General features: G+C 40.3%; 2 protein-coding genes across 6 annotated transcripts in view; one reads left to right on the forward strand and one right to left on the reverse strand.

The window, feature by feature from the left end:
• Positions 1–7965, forward strand: part of LOC129021336 (adenosine receptor A3) — an 88571-nt gene extending 80606 nt beyond the window's left edge. For all 3 annotated transcript variants that reach the window (XM_054466533.1, XM_054466543.1, XM_054466584.1), the window contains 2 exons: positions 11–431; positions 7870–7965. In XM_054466533.1, coding sequence (XP_054322508.1) covers positions 11–81 — 71 coding nt within the window. In that variant the 3' untranslated portion in view covers positions 82–431; positions 7870–7965. The remainder of the gene's footprint in view (positions 1–10; positions 432–7869) is intronic.
• C1H1orf162 (chromosome 1 C1orf162 homolog) lies at positions 5185–23221 on the reverse strand. Of its 3 annotated transcripts, XM_054466609.2 has the most exons (7): positions 15355–23221; positions 9651–9726; positions 7640–7687; positions 6833–6902; positions 6267–6361; positions 5920–5969; positions 5185–5712 (listed from the first exon to the last, which is right to left on the reverse strand). In XM_054466609.2, exons 3-7 carry the CDS (start codon positions 7674–7676, stop codon positions 5572–5574), a joined length of 393 nt encoding a protein of 130 aa, XP_054322584.1. In that variant the 5' UTR covers positions 7677–7687; positions 9651–9726; positions 15355–23221; the 3' UTR covers positions 5185–5571. The 3 variants fall into 3 exon arrangements, with proteins under 3 accessions (XP_054322584.1, XP_054322574.1, XP_054322590.1); XM_054466599.2 differs by lacking the exon at positions 9651–9726 and having other exon boundaries at positions 15355–17268; XM_054466615.1 differs by lacking the exons at positions 6267–6361; positions 9651–9726; positions 15355–23221 and having other exon boundaries at positions 5194–5712; positions 5920–6044; positions 7640–7684.
• Between the last annotated feature and the right edge of the window lie 80 nt (positions 23222–23301).

Consider the following 23301-nt stretch of genomic DNA (forward strand, 5'->3'; position numbering starts at 1 on the left):
CCCAACAAAGTAGGCAACTCTTTGAAGCCCTTCTCACGTGTCCTGACTCCAAAGGAAATGACTCCTACTGAACAGATGTGACTGAAGATTTCTTTTATTTAGTTCATAAATAAAGTGATGCTACAACAGAATAATCACCATGACAACTGGCCCACACCTCAGAGACTGATTCTGATCTCCCAAGAATTCTGAAGCACCCTCTATCCTTGACAACAATCATTTGCAGCCAGGTAACAACAGCGGTAGTCAGAGGAGCTATGATAGACCACAACCGAGCAAGGCTGCCCTCAAATAACATCTCAAGATCTTACTTCTTATGCATTCCATCAGTCAGAAGTGAAGAAGAGGTAGATAATCTGGATCGGGGACCAGGAAATCACTTGTATTTTGTTGGCCAATAAATTCCTAGCCATTGTTGAATGAACTCCAAGGTATGAGTAACTTCTAGGGTATCACTGTAAAAATATTTCTGGAAAAGTTTCTTTCAAAGAATAACATTCTAACTCATTTCTGAATTGGTATCAAATGCTGCCCAACCCAAAGAAAGGGAGATGGACTAAATCAGTGGTTCTCAGATTCTCCTGGTGAAAAGGCCATTCCTCTCATCCTTAATGGGAAACTGCCACCTGACTAAAGAGATGCTGCTTTTGATCAATGAGAAACCAAGGTGTGATAACTTAAGTGAAATATTCATTCAAATCAGGAAACACAAATCAAGAACAAGACATCAGCAGCCATGGGTGTGAATGAGGTTATATTGCCATTCATGCCAGAATTACCAACACTCTTAGCTCCCACCTGCATATCTACACCCTCTCTCCCCATATAGGGTCTCTCCTGCTATTTCTGGGAGTTCCCAGGGCCTCCCCTTCACTGTCTGTGCTGCCGTCATCGCAAGCCTGCTTTTCATTGTGTTATGATCTCTTCTAATGGGTGTGCTGGCCAGCCTCAGTCCTCAGGATACTCAAGTGGCCTTCTGGTCTGAGCAGAGTTGGAACAGGGAGGTTGTTTGTTGAAATGATTCTGCACATGCCCTGCGTGTTTATATCCAGACTCCCACAAAATCTTCCATGAACACACTTCCTTCAGCTTCCACCCTAACTCGTCTCCCCAAAGGTAGGGAATTGAAAGCTACTCAACGGCCTGATGAGCCTGATCTGACCTCCTTGCCAGAGGTCAGATCAAACAAAAAAAGTGCTCTCTTTTCCCTTAGCCACAAAACAGCCCCAATTCCTCCCCTGTGGCCCTGTATTGAATTTAAACAAACGGGATCATTAACCCACCAGTTCTGCAAATAGCAATCCAGTTTGGGTTCGGTTAGGACATTCCACTCTACAAGGCGAGATAGCAGACATAGACCTTCCGCAGCAGATGAAGACATCTACAGATGTCTTGGAAGATTTACATTCATGATGTCCGGAGAACCATTTCCCTATAGGTTTGTTCTGATTCCATGATCCAGGATTCAAGAGCTTTGTTCTGCTCTTACCTAGCAAAGATCTTTAAATCTGGGGTCAATCATTTAATTACTTATTTTATCCTCCAGCAAGGCTGGCTGCATAATGTGAGGACAAAAAACAAGACGCTGTTTAGGGCTATACCGTTAAAAAAAAAATGGGCAGCTTCAAGAAAACAGGAAAGAGCAAGTAATTTGATATTTCTTGTACAAGTAGATAGCCATGTGACAGTGCTTACTCTACTCTTGCAGCTATGTTTATAAGGTGCTGGCCCTGAACTGGAAAGCTGATATGGCCTCTAGCTTCAGGGATGGCAGAATTGTTTGATGTCAGCCCCAAGTTTGGGAACAGCTGAAAGCTCAAGAGGCCTCCCTGTGTGCACTTCCTACAGTCAGCGAATGGGAGAAGGTCATTCCTGGATCTCTGCTGCCCTCATGGGGCGGCTGCCCTGGTGGTGCTGTGGCCACCTCACTGAACTATCTCCCTTAAACCTGTTTTTCTTCTAGACCTGTTCACTCCCCCAGAGAGACTACCTTTTTTTTTTTTTTTACTCAAACTGTCTTCCACTGGCTTCTCCCTCAAAATCCAGCTTCCAGGAGCAGTTGCTCTCTCAGAAAGAGCATGCGCTCTGGATCATGTCACCTGACTCTTTGCCTTTCTCATCTCCTTGACACCGTAAGTGCTGTGGGGCGGCTTGATGTGGAGGGCAGATGCAAAGAATTTGAAGTCAGAGGACTTGATTTAAATTTTTGTTCTGCCATTTATTTTTAGCCAGATGTCATTGAGTAAATTATTTCATCTCCTTGGACTTCAATTTTCTTAACTTGATTTTGCAAATAATAATAAGAATTATTATTATTAAGACAGAGTCTCATTCTGCCACCCAGGCTGGAGTACAGTGGTGTAATCTTGGCTCACTGCAGCCTCAACCTCCTGGGCTCAAGTAATCCTCCCACCTCACCCTCCCAAGTAGCTGGAACCACAGGCATGCACCACCATGCCTGGCTAATTATTTTATTTTTTGTAAAGATGGGGTCTCCCTATGTTGCCCAGACTGGTCTCAAATTTTGGGGCTCAAGCAATCTTTCTGCCTTGGCCTCCCAAAGGACTGGAATTACAGGCAAGAGACACGACACCCAGACCCCAAAATATTATTTAATGTATTTTTGAAAGATCTGTGGTGGATGCTTCTCTCCCATTCCTGCTTCCTTTAGTGTAGACTGAGCTCCATTAAGGCAACACACCTTGGTGACCCCCCCCCATGGGAGGTAGAGGGGGCTGTCTGACATGGGAGACTGGGAATAGGAACTGGGCATACATACTTTCTCTCTTCCTCTTCCTCTTTTACTCTTTTGGGTGCAGCTTTGAAAGAGCACATGAGCTCTTCTGCAACTCCTTAGGGGAAGGTTGAACAACTGCATTGCTTGTTGGGAGGGGCGGGCTTGCTCTGGTGCAGCTTATAACTCCGTTGTGGAGTTCAGTATTCTGAACTTCTTTGCAGCTGTAGTATAAGCTCTATTCTCCAATGTTGACCACGTTCATAATAAAGATGATATTTTGGTTTCTGTCTGCTGAGTTCTCTTATTTGTATCTATATATTTAGGGATCCTCAGTCCCACAGGTAGCAATTTCCCCTCCCCAGAGGCCATCACCAAGACCGTTCATTGTGTTTTCTTCCAGAGGTATACTAAATATATAGATACACATATACTCTACTACATGTGAGTAGAGCATATTCATAATTCTGTTCAACAGCTTGCAATATATCATAGATATCTGTTTTTATTAGAACATATAGAGCTACCTCATTCTTTTTAATGGCTACATTGCACTCAATGAACCAGTCCCCTCTCCATGTAAAATGAAGATTTACTCAATCTTTTGCTGTTTCAGAGAATTGAGCATAATGTATAAACGTGCAAACTCTGGAGCCAGCCTACTCAGGGTTGAGTTCTGGTGCCACTACTACTAGCAATGTGAACTTGGGCAAGTTACTTAACCTCTCTGTGCCTCCATTTCTGTATCTAAAATGAGTAATAATTGTAACCTCACAGTGTTCTGTGAGGATTCCATGAATACATGCCACGCACTTAGAATCGTACTAAAAGTGTAATAAGCCTCAGTAAGTTCTAGCCAATTTGATTACTGCTGCAATTCAAGTTATGTAGGCAATTTTCCATGTATTTGAGTAGGATAAATCCTTAGAAATAGGATTATTTATAAATTCTTAGAAAAGAATTTAGAATGTTATTGGCTATTACCAAATGATCTTCTGTGGTAGCTGTACCAACGTGCTCTCCCACCAGTAGTGTATGTGTGTCTTGGTTCCCCCCCAGTCTTGCCCACACAGTTAGCAAACTTTTTGAATTTTGCTAGTCTTACTGATAGAAAAATTATCTAATTGTAGTTGTAATCATTATTTCCCTTATTATGAGTGAAGTCGAGTATCTTTTCATATATTTGAGCCATTTATATATTCTTTCCTACAAATTGCCCATCCCTGTCCCTTGTCCTTTCTATTGAGTTGTTCATTTTTTCCCGTTGATTTACAAATGATCTTTATATGTCTATAAGATGCTTTGCAAGTGTTTTCTAAGTTTGTCATTTGCCTTTTGACTTTTTAATGGTACTTTGGACTTTTTAATTGTACTTTAGAAGTCAAGTTAATCTTTTCTCGTTTCTGGGATTTGTGACATACATTCAAAGGCATGCTCTATAAAAATATTTTTAAAAATTCTTTCATATTTCTTCTAGTGCTTTTATGATTTTTTTACAGTTAAATTTTTCACATGTCTGGGATTTATTTTCATACAAGAAGTGAAATATGGATCCTACTTTATTTTCATTTACATGGTTATCTAGTTATCTTAATACCACTTATTGAATAAACCAATTTCTCCCAAATGATTTCATATGCCATCTTCATCATACTCTAAATTTCCTTATATATTTTGATGTATTTCTGGTCTTTAAATTCTATTCAATTGATTTATTTATTCATGTACCATTAAATTATTGCTTTAATTAGTGATGCTTAATAAAACAGGTACTTTTAGTTAGCTGCAAGGGCTAGCCTTCCCATATAACTTTAATTATTTATTTTTATACATTTTTCTGGATTTGCTGTCTTGTTTATGGTTTACATATGAAATTTAGAGTAAGCCTGCCCAGTGAAAAATCATCTTATTGATATTTTGTTGTTGTTCACCTTTGGGACTCATCTGATGATATTTTTAATGGGATTTTTATATGTGATTATTCATTGGGATTTTGGGGGAATTAATGTTTAGATTAATCTTTATCTTTGCTTCTCATATAATATTGTTATGCATACCTCTTATGCTATAGGATGGAGGTAGAAATCTCCATTTGCATAGTGCTTTATACAGTAGGGAGCTTGTGTTTGTGTAGAGCTCTTGGATGTATAGAATGCTTATGTATAAGATATTTCATTTAATCTTCACACTAAATATTAGTGGTAAGTGTTATCTCTGTTTTCAAGATGAAAGACTTAAGGCTTGAAAAGTTTAACAAGTTTGCCTAAATGAATGCCGCTAGTTAGTGGCAGAGTTTAGTACCTGCACCCCAATCAAATCTGAGCTTATTTCCAAGTGCCATCACCTTTGGTGGTGTTTTTGGCTGTGAATGAGCTCCAGACTTTTAATCTTCACCTCTGGAGAAGGTGGCAGGAACAGACAAACAAATAATAAAGATGGAGGCAGCACTGTGGGGGGGTTTGACTTTATTTGAAATTCTTGGTAGATTGTTTATTTGGTTGACTCCTCCCAAGTTGATTCATGATGCTGGGTGAATACTCTGTGCACTGAGCTCTGTACCACACACTTTGGAAGGGTCCAAGGAAGGCAGTCTATGCCCCCAAGGGGCTCACAGGCTGTCAGTTCAAGCGGGTGGGCCATCAATCTTTTCTCTGTCCAGGAAAAGACTGACCATTGGTCTCCAAAGCTGTGGATAGCATTGCCAGATCACATCTAAACAACTCCAACTGCAGTTTCACACAGGTGGTGGTCCAAAATTTGTAAAAAAGGGAAAGTGATGTGTGAAGATAGGGCTGAGATGAGAGGAAATGGATTCAAGCCTCATTGGAAAAGCCGGGTTAGTTTGTTACTTTAATTTGAGCATAGACAATGGGGTCAAAGTCTGCAGAATGGTTCTCAGCCAAGTGATTGCTCTTTTCTTCTGAGAGTTTGAAAGTCGTGCTGGCATAGGTAAGTGATTCCCCTGGGATGGATGAAAGCTGCAGAGGGAGAAAAAGGAGGAATGAGTGAGTTCAGTTTGGAGCAAAAGGTTGCTCTTTACAAGCAACCTGAGCACTTTGGTCGAAGAATCACTTGCCCAGTGTCTGGAAATCAATACCACCATTCTAGTAGATAATGATGAGTATGGAGGGTAATTCCAGTGACGGTAGCCCTTCGCTGTCCCCAAAACAGTGTGGTCATCTTACCTTGGCCGGAGGATCTGAGTGAGGATCCGAGGCCCGGGGCTTGGAGTGACCTGCCATGGTGCCAGAAAGAAGAGGGACCCATCTCAGCAATGGGCCTGGGGAAATGGGGAGCCTCTCCCTTCGATCTTGGGTAAAGGGTGGGGTAGGGAGGAGGTGTTGGCAGGTGGGTGGGAGGCAGGGCAGAAGAAAAATGAAGGGATTTGAGTCTTCAGTCTGCAGACAGGGTGGGCTAAGCAGGTTTTATCACACTGCACCCTCCCCTACCTCCTGCTGTTACTCACTCATAGCTAATTCTAGTATCAATGGCAGAGAGAGAAGGGCTGTCCTATCCCTTGGAGACCACTTACATTTTCTGTAGCTCTTTATGATGAGGAAGATAAAGGCTATCAGCAGCAGTGTCAGTAGAACCCCAGCACAAAAGGCAAGGATTAAATGTTTTTTGCTGTTTTGGCAAAGAAAGGCAGAGGATGAACTGTTGGGCTTTTGAAGGTCTTTCCTAAAGAGTGAAACCTTTCCTGCCTATGGATGGACTCCTGAAATGGTTTTCACACTGATTAATGAAATTTCACCCAGTGGTTTTCAGCTTTTGCTTTTGAGTCTCACATCCATTTGAGGCCTCAGAGGCAGAGGAAGCTGTGGCCTCTTCCTCTCCCCTCCCTCAACCCACACAATGTTCATAATTCCCCACCCAGCAAATTTTACCTATAAGCTTAGGGGATCCATGGATCTCTTGAAGCTTAGGGGATGTCAAATTAAGAGCCATACTCCTGAGATCACAAACTGACTTTGTTCTTTTACTATTTCTAGTCCTTTCTCCCCAGTCTCCCTGCCCAAGTTCCCAAGCCAAGACTGTCAACACAACATCAAATCCCATGTGGTACAAGATGAAACAGATGGGAGAATGCTCATTTACTTGTGGTGGTTAGAGAGACAGGGTGCAGGGCTAGTTGTTGGGGCTGCTGTGGAGAGAGTGCCTTGTCTTTCTACAAGAAAACACAAAAGGAATTAGTGTATCTGTCACTTTTCATGATACCCTTCCAGCTTAAGTGTCCCCAGGTGCCCCATTCTACCCAAGCAACCAGTGGAAATTAAGGATGGGGCTGCAACTCTTACAAAAATGAGAGTACATTGTTTTTTAGATTCCAAGTACTTTTAAATGAAAATTAGAACTTAAAAATCAACTACATACATGAAATACAAGCCTAGTGTCCCTTTGATAAAAAAAAAAAAAAAAATCTCATGTGTTGCCCTCCTCAAAGATTTTAATAGGAACTCCTGAAGAGATATGCTCCCTCTAGCTTAAGGAAAGCATCTCCCAGCTAGGGAGAAACAACAAATGCTTCCCAAAGTCCTTGGGGAATTTGACCTTGAAACTGTTGCCCTTTTATGTTTGCTCTTTTTGCAGAGCAGCTATTAACAGTGCCTAGCCAAAAACAGCCACAGTGGTTTTCCCAATGCCTACACCACAAATAGGGGAGCAGGACCCACCCAGTTTGATATCGAGCAGAGACACCCTTTACTCAGATTTGGAGGGCCAGGCAGGTCTCTGTGGTTCCCCCTTTCACCCCTCCTGGCATTAGATTCTGTGTCCTGGTAAAATTGGATTATTCCAACTTCAGAAATGCACTAGCTAGTGCCTTTCCATTATAGCCCTTCAGCACAATTTCTAGTTATTTTAACTCAGTCGTGAGGCAGGTAATTATTCCTGTCGTAAACTCACCAGTGTTGGGTTTAGATGTGGAGCCACTTCCTCCCATGCTGTCATCCCCTGAGAATAAAACAAAGTATCTCTTAGAAAGCCTGGAAGGGAGAGCCAGCTTAAGGGCCAGCTCTGAGACTGTGATTGTCATATAAGAGTAGTAACAATGAGGCAATTTGTGGGTGTTCTAGTGCCATCAGTGGTCACAGACCACTCATCAGTGGTCAACAATTCTTGTGTTGTTTCTGCAGCTCAGCAGCCAGCCTTCAGGTTTGCAGGTCCAGAAATTTGATCTTATCAGGGCACCAAGAAATGACTGATTTCTCCAGAACTGATTCCCACCAACCAACTCACAGGAGACTGATGTATATAAGCCAAAATAACATAAGGTACATGTTGGTGCAGTCAGTGAATTTTGCCTATCAGGGGAACACATAAGAATGCCAATGAAAATCATAAATTTGCTTGGTAAGCACTGAACTGAAATAAGTATGAGAGAAGATGAATGGATGATTTTTATATTGACTGCCAACTGGGTGTGATGTATCAATCTTACTCTTCCCTGGCATTGCTACATAAACTTTGACAAACTTGCTCTTGGAGACCCTTACTCTAGACCTCATTAAACGCTTCTAATCTGTTCAGGTATTATCTTCTCAAGTTTGCCAATATTCTTGTTTAGGCTTTATGTCAAAATATAAAATATCTAAAGGCAGAAAAGTGAAATCACCCAAACTCCTACTACTCATTAATATTTTTAGTGTCTTTCCTTTTAGTCAGACTTCCATGCATTTTTTAAAAAGCTAGTTGAGATATTTCTTTTTATAAGGGGTTATATCTTCCTTTTATGCTCAGCATTTTACCATACACATTCTTCTATGTCACTAAAAACTTTTTATAACATTTTTAATGGTGATGGGTCTTTCCATTATAGCTACGTACTATAACTTGCTTAATGAATTCCCCACTTACTGATAGAATTGTTTCCATTTTTATTTAAATCAATAACAATGAAACATATTTTTGTGCATAAAACATTGTATGCACCCCTGATTTTTTTTTTTAGGAAGCCAAAATTTTACTTCATATTTAGGCAAACTCATGGGAAAATGTTTTGGCTTTGTTATTTCTTCTACATTTTAAGGTCATTTCTTTAAACAAATGTCATCAATTATTTATTGTTGTATTGTTCAGCTCTCAAAAGTTAACTTCCAAGTCCTTGGACCTGTGGGAGGGTTGGGAGAAGGACACCTCATCTCCCTGTACCTGTTACAATAGCAGCAACAGCAACATTACCAAGTACCTTACAATTCACCAAACATTTTTAGATAATGCAATGTCGGATAAGAAAGGGGCCAACGGGAAAATGTGGTGAGGAATCTGAGCCATCCATGAGAATAGAAAGCCCACAGTCCGCAGCAGAATTGGCAGTGGCAATTTTTCTCACACTTTTTGCTCCTTTTCTAACTTGTAAGTCAATGGTGCTCTTTGCAGACCATCATAAAATATTGAAATATATGCTGGTGCTAAACAGAATATGAGCTTACACTAGGCTTTGCCACTGGAGAGGTGGAAGAAGATAGGATCATAGGTTTCTGTAAAATCCTGAAATTCACAGTAGCAGTTCCGAATTTACAAAAAGTTACCATAGCCGCTGTGAAAACGTTAGGCCACCCCACCCTAACTTTCACATAAATGGACAAAATCATCGCACAATACCACAGGGAAATAGCTACTCGCAAATCCAGGCCAAGAAAAGCAGGAAATACATTTCCCTTTCAGCACAACCCAAACATTTGGCAGAAGCATAAATTAAAATAGAAGCGGTGCTATATATACTTTTTCACGTTTCATCCAGCACTGCAGAATCTTACTGATTGCGTAAAATCCATCAACTTAATAGAACCATTCAAATACAACTCTTCCCGCACCAAAGAAAACAAGTGATAGAAACCACTAACAATTAGACGACACTTTCTTTTGGTTAGTGATTATTTAATCTAGATTAAAAGCATGTGGTAAATGCATTTACCTTTCAAGAAAAGGTCCGGTCATAGCACGACGCAATTGTCTAAGACCGAGCATTTCACTTGCTTCCGTTACTGCTCCTATGTTTCAGAAATGACGAAATAAAGATTACTGCCCCTGCCACTGCCAGCATCACGTTGTGTGTGGCAAAAATCTTGCTAAACTCAAGGGTAGACTTCCTCTTTGAGGTCAACATTATGATTTATTTAATTTTTTGAGACGGAGTCTCGCTCTGTGGCCCAGGCTGGAGTGCAGTGGCGCTATCTCGGCTCACTGCAAGCTCCGCTTCCCGGGTTCACGCCATTCTCCTGCCTCAGCTTCCCGAGTAGCTGGGACTACAGGCGCCCGCTACCACGCCCGGCTAATTTTTTGTATTTTGTTTAGTAGAGACGGGGTTTCACCGTGTTAGCCAGGATGGTCTTGATCTCCTGACCTCGTGAACCGCCCGCCTCGGCCTCCCAAAGTGCTGGGATTACAGGCCTGAGCCACCGCGCCCGGCCCAACATTATGATTTTTTAATCTTTCTTTTGTACCTTTTCTTTGTGTCTGACACATGAATGCCAGAAACATAAGGAAGTAAGACAGGTTTCTTGCTAATTAAATATTTATTAAGTGTTTACTTTAACCACTGTGCCAGATTTACTGTGGAGGTCGCATCAGTATGACATTATCATTGTCATCAAAAACCTTATAATCTCATCTATTCTAACCAGGGAGATGAGGCTGATAATGAAAAATGAAGAGCAAACAGTGCTAAGAGTTAAGTACTAGCTGTGCAGACTTCAAATGTGTTGAGTGTTAAGATCCCTTCAAAGGGAAGGCGAATCATTTCTTTATAAATATTTATTTGTAAAATAATATTAATAAATATACTCATTAAGTAAATGCTATAGGCCATACAGTGAGCTGGTGTTATAGGTTTGTTTTTTTTTTTTCTTTTTCTTTTTTTTTTTTTGAGGCAGAATTTCATGCTTGTTGCCCAGGCTGGAGTGCAATGTTGCAACCTTGGCTCACTGCAACCTCCACCTCCTGGGCTCAAGCAATTCTCCTGCCTCAGCCTCCCAAGTAGCTGGGATTACAGGCATGCGCCACCATGCCCGGCTAATTTTGTAGTTTTAGTAGAGATGGGTTTCATCATGTTGGTCAGGATGGTCTTGAACTCCTGACCTCCGGTGATCCGCCTGCCTTGGCCTCCCAAAGTGCTGGAATTACAGACGTGAGCCACTGTGCCCGACCAGGTTATATAGGTTTAATAACTGACCAGGTTATTACAGGTTTTTCAGAGAACAAGGCAGAAAAGTTCCTTGCCTCACAGACTCTACCACCTAATTGAGAAGAGAAATGAAAAACAAGTAAATGATAAGTCAATGACACATTGTATTAAGGGCCTTGAGGGAAAAAAAACAGAGTGCTAGCTAGACAGAATACACTGGGAGAATGTCTTTAGAGAAGATGGAGGACTGGGGAAGGCTTCTCTAAGGAGTGGACATTTCCACTTAGAGAACTCGAGGATGAGAAGGAGCTAGCCAGGCATAGAGTCTGGGGAAGAGGTTTCCAGGTGGAGAGAAGAGTAACTCACAGCTGGCAGAGCTGGAGAAATCAGGCAAGGAAGTATTCAGGTAAACCTTGAGCACGGATGGCTTTGGATGGATGGAGGGAGAAAGGGCTGTGGGAGGGGTGCCCTAGGCCCAGGGTTGGTTGCTGAAATTCAAGTGATGTATTTCTGGGATATTAGCACAGTTCAAGAGTGGAACATTTTGGCTGGGTGTGGTGGTTGACGCCTGTAATCCAGCACTTTGGGGGGCTGAGGCAGGAGGATCCTTTGCGCTCAGGAGTTTGAGGCTACAGTGAGTCACGATCATGCCATTGCACTTTAGCCTGAGTGACAGAGTGCTTAAATAAATAAATAAATAAATAAATAGGGAGGGGCATTTAGAGAGGGTGGGAGAAGAAAAATAGCTGACTTAGATGGATTGCAGCCAGATGGTGGAGAGCTTTAAATCCAAGCAAGATATATTTGAAATATTTAAAAAATAAACACTAAATATTTTTGACTGAGATATAACATGATAAACATAGCCTTTATGACAGATTGTACCATATCATATAAGATAAATTGTGGGTAGAGACAAAGAAGCTAGACGGTATGGTGATATTCTGGGTATTGTGTAGGAAGGGTGTAGGCTGAAACCACAGGGATCATAAAATTGGAGGACATATAACTTGGGACCTGGATATGGGGAATAAAACAGTAGGATGAGTCAATGATTACTTCAAGTTTTTGAATCTCAGTTGCTGAGATAATTCATTTCTTCATTCACTTACTCCAAAACATTTATTGAACATTTACTATGTGCTGTGTACCATTCTAAACTTCAAGGATATTATGACGAGCATGAGGGGCTGCCTTCATGGAACTTTCAGACTAGTAAAGGAGGCCCTCACCACACAAAGAAATGGTAAATTGTGATTGTTAAGTGTGCTGTGAAGGATCAGAACCCTGTGCCATGGATGCCTACAACAGAGGAGAAGAGGACCAGGGAAGACTTCCTAGAGCCAAAAAACATAACAAAATGACCCAACACTTAAGCTGAAATATGAAACGTGAGTTGCAGTTCCACTAGACCAAGAGGAAGGGAAAGTTCAGAGGGAATAGAACATTTAAAAATCCTGTGCCAGAAGGAAGGTAGGAAGTTGAAGGGCAAAAAAAAAAAAAAAAAAAAAAAAAAAAAAAGACTAGTTTGACAAAAGCTGAAAGACGAAGTATGTGAGGTGGCACTGGGTTGTGGGCAGAGGGTGTAGCATGATGAGGATGAGGTTGAATAGGCAGGAAGGGGCCAGTCCGTCACAACTTTTGTCTTTAAGAGAAGTGGGTTTATCTGTACTAAAGATATTTAAGCAAGGGTGACATGATCAGGTTTGCATTACGGAACAATCAATAAAACTGGAGCAAACAGATTGGAAGTTAGCCAGAACAGATATGAATAGACCAGTTGAGAGATTACTGCAGTGATGCAGTTGAGGAGGGTAATAGTAATGTGGACTAGGATGGTAGCAGTAGAGATGAAGAGATATATATGGATTTGGGAGATATTTAGGAAGGTGGCAGCAAAAACAAGGGGAGATAAAAGATCAGACAATGATCAAAGACACAACCAAAGGGCAAGAAGGAGGAAGAGGAGCCACAGAAGGAAACAGCGGTATTTCAAGACTTAGAGGGAGGATTAACTAATTAATCAGACATTTACTTAGCACCTACCCAAACACCCTGTCAAGCTCTGGAGGTTCAATAATGAGTAAGACAATAGTTCTTGACTTGTGGGATCTGTCTGTTGTAGAGAGACAGATATCTTCATTCATCTACAAAAGCATGTTCCAGACTGGCCAGTCACATAAATAAGCATAATGAAATATTGTAGATGTGAGACATCCGTACAGGATAGAGTGAGACGCAATGAACAAAGGGGTCAGGCTACACGATAAGGAGGGAGGATAGGTGTCAAGAAAAGCCTCATAGAGGAGACAATGTTTGAGTTGCACCTTGAAAGATGAATAATTTTCTAGGCAGACCGAGGGAGGAAGTGTGTTCCAGGTAGAGGGACAGGGTAAACAAGGGCATGCTTTGGCACGATGGTTGAGTTTAGGGAAATGCAAGTATTTCACCATAGGTGGTGCTATGGGGAATGAGGATAGGATAAGGGTGGGTAATGGAAGAGGAAAGGCTGGAGAGGATAGATAAAACCAGGTAATGGCGGGCCCTAAACATATTTTACCCATATAGGCAATGGAAAGACTGCTGAAGAGGACTAACACAAGCACATTTGGGTTTAGGCAACAGAGTGTAGGGGGGACTGGTGAGGTGCCAGACAGTGGGTGAAGAATCCTTTGGTGTTGCAGAGTTCCAAGTGAGAAACTAGGATGATCTGAATAGAGGCAATGGCCATGGGGAAGAAGTAGAGCAGATAGGTGATAAGTCTAGTCATTTATTAGGTGTGAGAGGAAAGTAAGAGAGAGAGGGGAGGTGGCGATAACTACGTTTCCTGCGTTGTATCCATCAACTAACGTTGAAAATATAAAATAAAGTGTTATAGGATTGGGAAAAAATAATGAGTTTAATTTTGGACACATTGGGTTTGGGGTACCTGTGGAACATTTAGGTAAAGATGTTGAGAGAGCAGTTGGATGCACAGATCTGGGGCTCACAAAAGAGATCTAGATTTGTGTGGTAGACAGTACTAGTTCTCACCGATAACCAGTTCTCCTCTCCTTCTTGTGTGGAGCCTCCCTTGTGGTTGGGTAATGTCATGTGACAAGTTCTGGCCAATGGGTAGTGAATGAAGTGATGCATGTCTCATTTAGCCAAAGCATTTAATTGCTGATGCAAAACCTGCTCTGACCCCCTCCCACAACAATGGAAATTTTATGATGGGAAGGTGAAGGTGAGAGTTCTAACCCTGGATCATTGAGTCAACATATGGAGGACAGTTTCTCTGGGGAGTCACTTGGACCCGCAGTACACTCTATATGAGCAAAAAGTAAACTTTTCCATATTAAGCTACTGAGATTTTGGGTAGATCTTTTCTTTTCTTCTTCTTCTTTTTTTTTTTTTTTAAGACAGGTCTTACTATGTTGCCCAAGCTGGTCTTGAACTCCTGAGCTCAAGCTATCCTCTCACTTCAGCCTCCCTAATAGCTGGGATCATTGCACCTGATACGTGCAATGTCACACACCTATGATCCCAGCTATTGTCTCATCTCACTTAACCTAATCTATCTTTCCAAACACAATTTGAGGTACAGATTAGGAAGTCACCAGCATACTCATGATAGTAGAAGCCATGGGAATGGATAAGGTAATCCATGTACAGTATGTATTACAGAATGAGAATAAAATTCCTAGGATAGAACTCTGAGGAGCACCAAGATTTAAGAGGGAGGCAGAAAAAGTAGAGTCAGCTAAGGAAATTGAGAAGAAATGGTGACAGCAGAAATAGCATAAACATATGTGATTAGGAGCCAGAGGAGGAAAGAAAGGAAGGAAAAGCTGTGGCCACCTGTACCAAATGCTGCTGAAAAAGAGAGGCCAATTAACATGAGGACTGGAAAGAGTTGACTGGATTTGGCAATTAAGAGATCATAATCTCTTTTGCTTAAGTAGCTTGGGGTTTGGTAGTAGTAGGAAATTTACCTTCAATGGGCTGATGAGTAATGGAAATTCCCAGGCGTATAGCAGATTAGGTATGTAAGGAAATCCTCTTGTTAAAAAACATAACACTTGTTGGATAAAATATTTTAAACACCATAATTTAGAAGCACATGGCTAAAGTAGATGTGGGAAATCCTCAGAGAAATAAGAAAGTTGAATGAGACCCGAAATGGGTGTTTGCTCTGGATATAGCTACCAATTTTTGGTGACCTGAAGGTTGGGTTTAAAGGCCATGTTTGCAAGGTTAGGAAACCAAGTCTAGAGCCTGCACAAAGGTGGCGATTTGGATTGTACCCTCTGAAAAGGGACCCCTGGTGGGTGAATGAGGAAAAAAAATCCATGCCACAGATGGAGGTGGTGGAGACCTTTGCTGTATTAGTTTTCTATTGTTGCCTAACATATCACACATTTAGAGGCTTAAAACAATACACATTTATCTTATAGTTTCTATGGGTTAAAAGCTTGGACATGTTTTATCAAGGTTCTCTGCTTCAGGGTCTCACCAGGCTGTAATCCAGGTATTGGCTGGGGTTGTGTTCTTATCAGAGGCTTGACTAGGAGAAGATATACTTCCAAATTCCCTCTGGTTGTTGGATGAACTCATTTCCTTGTGACTTATATGACTGAGGGCCCTGGCTTCTCACTGGTTGTCAGCTGGAGTCTGTTTGCAGGTCCAAGAGGCTGTCTACAGTTCCCTGCTTTGTGGTTCTCTCCACAGGCAGTTCACAACATGGCAGTTTGAATGCCATAGAAGAGTCTCTCTAGCCTGTTAAGACAAAGTTGTATATAACGTAATGTCATGATGGAAGTGACAGCCTGTCACCTTTGCCATATTCTATTGATTAGATGCAAGTCACAGATTCCACCCACATTCAGGGGAGGGAGGATTATACTTGGGGTAACACAAGGGAGCAGAGATCATGGGGCACTGTAGAATTCTGCCTGTCATACTTGCTTATCTCAAGCTTGGCTCTGGATAGAAGGGGACAAAAAGAAAAACAAAACAAAATACCTTTTCCTTGGACATTCCTAACCACAAACCTAACTTTAGGAGGTTTTAGGCCAGACTTTGTACTGTCTGTGGACCTCAAAATTCCAAGTTTAAATTGGTTGTTTAAGTTGGACACTGGGAGAAGAAAATGCAAGTTATCTGTAGAAGAATGCCTCTTCGACCAGGTGTCAAAGACTTCCACAGACCCATTTCCAATAAATATGAGCTAACAACAAGACAAATCACAAAAACACAAAAAGTAATCAAGCCATCATGAAAGAGACAGCAGAAATAACAAACCACAAATGTTAGACACAGAGACCTGCAAAGGCTGTAAGTACAAGAATGATCAGATCCAAAATAAAAGTATGCTTAATATTTTTAAGTAAATAAAGTGGATATTGAAAGTGTAATGATGGAACAAAAAAGTACTAAAATAATCAGGCAAATTTGAAAAGAAATAAGTAGAATGTAAAGATATTAAACCTATCATTGAAATTAGAAATTGCTGTGTTTGATGTGTCCCCTTCAAAATTCATGTTGAAACTTAATCCGCATTACGATGGTTTTGAGAGGGAAAGCCTTTTGGTAGATGATTAAGTCATGAGGACCTTGCCCCCTGAATGGATTTAGCATCCTTACAAAACGGCTCAAGGTTGAAAAGAGTTCTCTCTTGCCCTTCTGTCCCTTCTGCCATGTGAGGACACAGTATGCCTTCCCACCAGAAGGTACAGAAGCAAGGTGCCATCTCAGAAGCAGAGAGCAGTCCTCACCAGATACCAATCTGGCTGCCACCTTGATCTTGGACTTTCCAGCCCCCAGCATTGTGAAAAATTAATTGTATTTTCTTTATAAATTATCCAGTCTCAGGTACTCTGTCATAGAAGCATAAATGGACTAAGATAGAAATTCAATAGTGGGGATAAATAACAAGTTTAAAACATTTGAAGGGAAAAACAGTAGACTAGAAACATAACACAGGCAACAAGATAAAACATAAAAGAGAGATTAAAATATTAAAATTTCTAGAGTGATCATTATAACAGAAATAGAGTAACTCAAACTATTAGAGAAAAAAACAATTGGAATTAAATTAGTCAATCCAAAACAATGAATAGCAAAAACCAGAATAGGCTACAAAACAGAAAATATAAAATATCTTAGTGGGAATGAATCAGAATAGAACAGTAATTGCTAATTACAATAAATGAAAATGGACTATACTCTTTAAAGTCAAAGATTGCCAGATTGAATAAAAAATCTGCTATATGCTGTTTGAAAATATGTATCTAGAACTTAAACAGCCATAGAGGTTGAAAGAAGGATGAAAAGTTACACCAGGAAAATGTTAACAAGATAGCTGGTATATTCATATCAGGCAAAATATACCTTAATGTAGACACTATTAGTTAAAAAAAGAGATCATCATTACATACTGATAAAAGCTTAACTCAGTGAGAGGAGATAACAATTCTAAACTTATTTGCTTCTAGTTACCTAAACTATAAATTTATAAAGTAAAATTGACAGAACTATAAAAAAAGCCCCAAAACAAACAAACAAAAAAAACAAACTTAACAGATCCGCTGCCAAATTAGGAAATTTAGTTTACATTTCTCAGTATTTGGTAGATTAAGCAGACAAATGTTGTAAGTATATAAATTTGTGTAACACAGTCAGTAAGATTAATAAACATATATAAAACCCTGCATATGTTATCTGGAGAGTACAGATTTCTTTCAAGAACACCTAAAACATTAAAAATTGAACACACTGGAAGCCAGGGGCAGGTAAACTTTTTCTGTGAAGGGCAGATAGTAAATATTTTGGGCTTTGTGGAGCATATGGTCTCTGTTGCTAGTACTCAGCTCTGTCAACATGATAACAAAGAAGCCACAGACAATATGTAAATGAATGAGTGTAGCTATGTTCTAATAAAACTTTATTTATGGACACTAAAATTTGAATTTTGTATAATTTTTATGTATAATATTTAAAATGTAAAAATCATGCTTAGCTTCCAGGCTGTACAAAACTAGGTGGCAGGCCAGATTTAGCTCACAGGTTATAGTTTGCTGACACCTGTTTTAGGCTGAAAGTGACTCTCAATCATTTCAAGTTGATATCATACGGACCACATTCTCTGACCAGCCCGTAATTAAGTTAGAAATCAACAATAAAAAGAACTGAAAGAACAAATATGTTTAGAAATTTCAAAAACATACTTTTAAGTAAATCATAGGTCAAAAAAATCATAATTGAAATTGGCCCTTTCTCACCAGTCTCCTTTGCCTGCTTGATTTCCTCCATCCAATCTGGCTGAGACAGCCCTCTCTTCTTACTCCATACAATTTTCCTATGTTACCTTAGCCATTCCCTGGACTTACTGTCTATATGCTAATGATGCCCTACTTTGTTTTTTTGGCCATTACTTTTACCAGATCTGAAGCTCATTTCCTCATGTTGCCATAGAACCATCTAATTGTCAACTTACATTCAACAATAAAACTGAATGCAGTAGCTTCCCCCTTAAAACCTGCTTCTTCTCCTCTATTTTGTATCTTAATTAACAGTACCACACAGCCAGAACCCTACGAGGCAATTTACATGCTTTCCTCAATCTCACATCCTCCTCTCCTCCTATCTACAAGCAAGCTTTGTTAATTCAAACTCTAAAATCTTATGGCAAGTCTCTTCTTTCTCATTATGGCCATTCTCTCCCAAGCCATATCAGGTCCTCCTTAGACTACTCTGATAGCTTCCTAGATGCTCCCACCACCTACTCTTACTATTTTCTACAGTCTTACAGGGGTCAAACGGTTGTAAAAAGAAAACGCAACAAAACATAAAGACAATTATGTAGCACAGACTGTATGTGGCCCTCAGAGTCTGACCCATTACAATCTGGCCCTAAAGAGGAAAAGTTTGCTGGTAACTCTTTTAATACATTATCCATACTTACCTTGCATAAAGTCTCTTAAAAAAACACAACTGGCTTTCCATTATTAAAAAAAAAAAAAACATAGAATTCTTTAATATGGTCAAAAAGGCCATAAACGTGCATAATCTGGATGATCCACTTCTCCAGCATTATCTCTCACACCCTCCCTTTCCCTCTCTGTGCTCCATTCATTCATTTCTAGAATTGTTTTTCAAGGTGCCATGTTCTTTCCTATCTCAGGCGCTTTGCACAAGGTATTAATATTCCCTCTGTTTGATGATCTCTCTTTTCTACAGATACCAATTTAAATATTACTTGCTCCAGAAGGCCTTTCATAATCTCCTACACTAGATTAAGTTTACTTATATATGCACCTACCACCCTACAGTTTTAACAATGGCAACCCTTATACTAGTCTATGTCTACATTGCTAGACTGTAAAGTCTGTGGAGATGAGATGACATATTGTCTTATCTTAATTTCTAGCAGTAAGCATGACACATGGTATTTTTTTTTTTATAAATGATTGTTGAATGAGCTTCCTGTTCCCCCAGTGAAAAACTTCATTCTTTCAAGGTCTATCTTTATCTTTCTAGTTTCAATGGAAGATGTTTACCTTCTGTTAATTCCTGTCATCTGAATATTATTCTCTCACTTAGGGATATTACTATGTGTATCTTCCTTCACTGTTTTCTTTTCATCCTCTTCTTCCATTGACTTTTTCTTCATTCAAGCCTCTTATCTTAAAACAACATTCCCCTGAGCCAACCTTTGGTTCCCTCTAGTTACTGGGGTGAGAAATGTTCTGGAAATTATTCTATATTTAAGTCAATTTCTTCATTGCTGTTCAATCCTTTTAACCCCATGTAATCTTCTTCTGTCCCTACCATTCAACCAAACTACTGTAAGGGCATCAAAGACCTCTAAGCTCTTAGCTCTAATTGGCACTTTCAGTCCTTCTCTTAATCTCCCTAAAAAATTGGTTACTATTGACTCTTCTTAGATGAAACTCTCCACTCTCTCAATTTTACGACACTACTCCCCCCTGGTTTTCGTCCAATGACTGGCCATTCCCACTTTTGCAGAATTCTTTTTTCTCTGCCATGCCTCAAACATTGATGAGTTTTCATGGCTGTATACTTAGCCCTATTCTTTCCTTTCCTGAAGCACAGTTTCCCCTGTATTACAAATCAGTGAATAGTACCTCCCTTTTCTATTCTCTCAAGCAAGAATCCTGACTCAACCTGATTCTTTCCTTCTTCCGTATTCTCCTCAGCCAGGTCCTACAAATGTTGCCTTTAATATTTCTCGTCAATTCTTTCCATCTGTACTGCCAAGGCCTTTGGTTAAGGCCTTCAATGTCGGTTAGCCAGAATGATCCAACAGCCTAACTAGTCTTGCCTCTCCAAACCACCCTCTGTCGCTAGTGATTTTTCTGAAACAAAAATCTAGTCATCATTCCTATTGCTTAAAACTTTTGGGAGGCTGCCCTCTGTCATCACAAAATCCAACTTCTAAGCACATCATTTAAGAACACTAATATAGGCCAGGTGCTGTGGCTCACGCCTGTAATCCCAGAACTTTAGGAGGCTAAAGCCAGCAGATTGCTTGAGCCTAGGAGTTTGAGACAAGCCTGTGCAACATGGTGAGACCCAGTCTCTACCAAAAGCCCCACAAAAATTAGATGGGCGTGGTGGTGCATGCCTGTAGTCCCAGCTACTCAGGAGGCTAAGGTGGGAGGATCACTTGAGCCCAGGAGGCGGAGACTACAGTGAGCCGAGATTGCACCACTGCACACTCTGGCCTGGGTGACAGAGCCAGACCCTGTCTCAAAACAAAAACAAAAACAAAAAAACCCAAAAAACCCTTTGGGAAGCCGAGGCGGGCAGATCACGAGGTCAGGTGATTGAGACCATCCTGGCAAACATGATGAAACCCCGTCTCTACTAAAAATACAAAAAATTAGCCGGGCATGGTGGCAGGTGCCTGTAGTCCCAGCTACTTGGGAGGCTGAGGCAGGAGAATGGCGTGAACCCGGGAGGCGGAGCTTGCAGTGAGCAGAGATCGCACCACTGCACTCCAGCTTGGGCAACAGAGTGAGACTCCGTCTCAAAGAAAAAAAAAAAACCAACCAAAAAAACCCATTAATATAATTTATTAAATATTTATATTTCACTCAAACTTGAGAGTTTTTAAAATGTCACACTCCCCTACATCTATGCTGTTCCATCTTCCTGGACTCTATGTAATCCCTGAGACACCCTCTTGGCTAACTTCCAAATGCCAGCTCAGACACCATTTGTTTTCGAATCTGTCACTTTCCCTCTCTCTCTGTTTTACTTGATCTCCTGGGGCTGAAATCTTTAAGCATTATTCATTCAGGTTAACAATTATTGACAGGATAGTTATTGTGGTGGTTTGTAATGTCAGCTTGGTTAGGCAGAACTACATTTTCCAGAATTATCTTCCCTCAATGTTCTGGTTAGGGTAAGCCACAAGTCTTGAGCAAAATTTGGAGGATGAATGTGAAGCAGCAGCTGTTTTATAGCTCATACATGTTGTGTTAGCTCACAAGCTGCAGCTGGACAACTTCCCATCCTTTCCCTGGATCACTCTTGTTTCTCTAACCAGGTTTCTCTAAACCACATGTTTGTGTTGGATAGGGGGTTATACAGGACAACCACTATCAAGGCCAGAGATGATAAAAACTGACATGGGTTTGTCTGTGCTTGTTATTTCCACTTGTTCTTAACTGCCTCCCATTTTACATCCATCTTCCCTTAACTGACTGTGGTGTGGACTCTAAGCTCCAGCATCAGAAAGAACACTAACAGCTTTACAGATTGTTTAGCTCCCACAACAGCGTAGTCAAATTCCTTATATATAAACATATATTCTGCTTCTCTGACTGAACCTTGACCTGGATGATGTATATTAGGGAAACAAGAGGCTGGTGAGACTACCTAAAATGGTGCTTGCCACACTGAGAGCACCCTGTGCTCAAGTTTGTATTATCACATATTCTTGCTGTCTTCCTAGTAGATATTTAACTCTGAGTTAAGGACTTTTATCTCTGTATGATCACTGCATTATGTTGCTTAGCACAAACTAGGTGTTTTATAATTTTTTGTTTAATCAATTTGAAATAACTGCTGATCCAATCAAATTATCTTTAAGTAACAAAGATATCAATATTAGATTAGTACATTAGCTACCAATATTGACTCAAATGATTATTACATAAAATCTTAGGAAGTCAAGAAAATAGCAATTACCCATGATAAATATTTTCAAGTATTTCCTATTACGTAATTTGCCATTTGAATACAAATAAATCCTTGTACAAGCATGGAGAATCAAATGCAGATAAACCTATGAAGGGAAGAATTTTCTAATTTATCTACAGGATTTTTCTTCAATTTAAAAAAAGATTGTAAGATACACATAAAATTTACCATTTTTAAGTGTACCATTTAAGAACAGTATTAAATACATCCTTAATGTGCCACCATCACCACTATCCAGCTCCATAACTCATCCTGTAAAACTGCATAACGTCCTCAAGGTTCATTCATGCTGTAGCCAGTGTCAGAATTTTCTTCCTTGAAGTGGAATAATATTCCATTGCATGGATATACTACATTTTGCTTACCCATTCATCTACTGATGGCCAATTAGGCTGCTTCTATGTTTTAGCTATTGTGAATAATGGCTGCTATCACCATGGAACACAAGTATCTCTTCAAGACCCTGCTTTTAATTTTTTTGAGTATATATGTTGACTGGGATTGCTGGATCATGGTATTTCCATTTTAATTTTATGAGGAATCACCACACTTTTCCATAATGGCTGTACCATTTCATATTTCTACGAACAGTGCACAAGTGTTCCAATTTCTCCACATCCTTGCCAACACTTGTTATTTTCTATGTTCCTGATAGATGTCTGCTGGATTTTTTTTTTTTTTTCCTAGATGGAGTCGAGGTCTGTTGCCCAGGCTGGAGTGCAGTGGCGTGATCTTGGCTCACTGCAACCTTTGCCTCCTGGGTTCAAGCAATTCTCCTGCCTCAGCCTCCTGAGTCGCTGGGATTACAGGCGCCTGCCACCATGCCCGGCTAACCTTTTGTATTTTTAGTAGAGATAGGGTTTCACTGTGTTGGCCAGGCTGGTTTCAAACTCCTGACCTCAAATGATCCGCCTGTCTTGGCCTCCCAAAGTGCAGGGATTACAGGTGTAAGCCATTGTGCCTGGCCTGCTGGATGGATTCTTAAGAGTGATTTTATGACACACTGAGTCCATAATATTTTCTATAGGCATACTACTAAAATAAAGTCAATGATATGAATTGATATATAATACTCCATTTAGTTATTTTAAGAGTACTAGAAAGCTTTACATATCTTATAACCTATCAGCCAGAAATAGTTCACCACTGAATGGTCTCATAAACAAGACAGTAGTTCAATGACATCTTTAATTTTTACCCATATGACAAAAGCTGAGTATTTCAGAGAATT

Source organism: Pongo pygmaeus, chromosome 1 (genome assembly GCF_028885625.2).
Source record: "Pongo pygmaeus isolate AG05252 chromosome 1, NHGRI_mPonPyg2-v2.0_pri, whole genome shotgun sequence".
NCBI classification, from domain to species: Eukaryota; Metazoa; Chordata; class Mammalia; order Primates; family Hominidae; genus Pongo; species Pongo pygmaeus.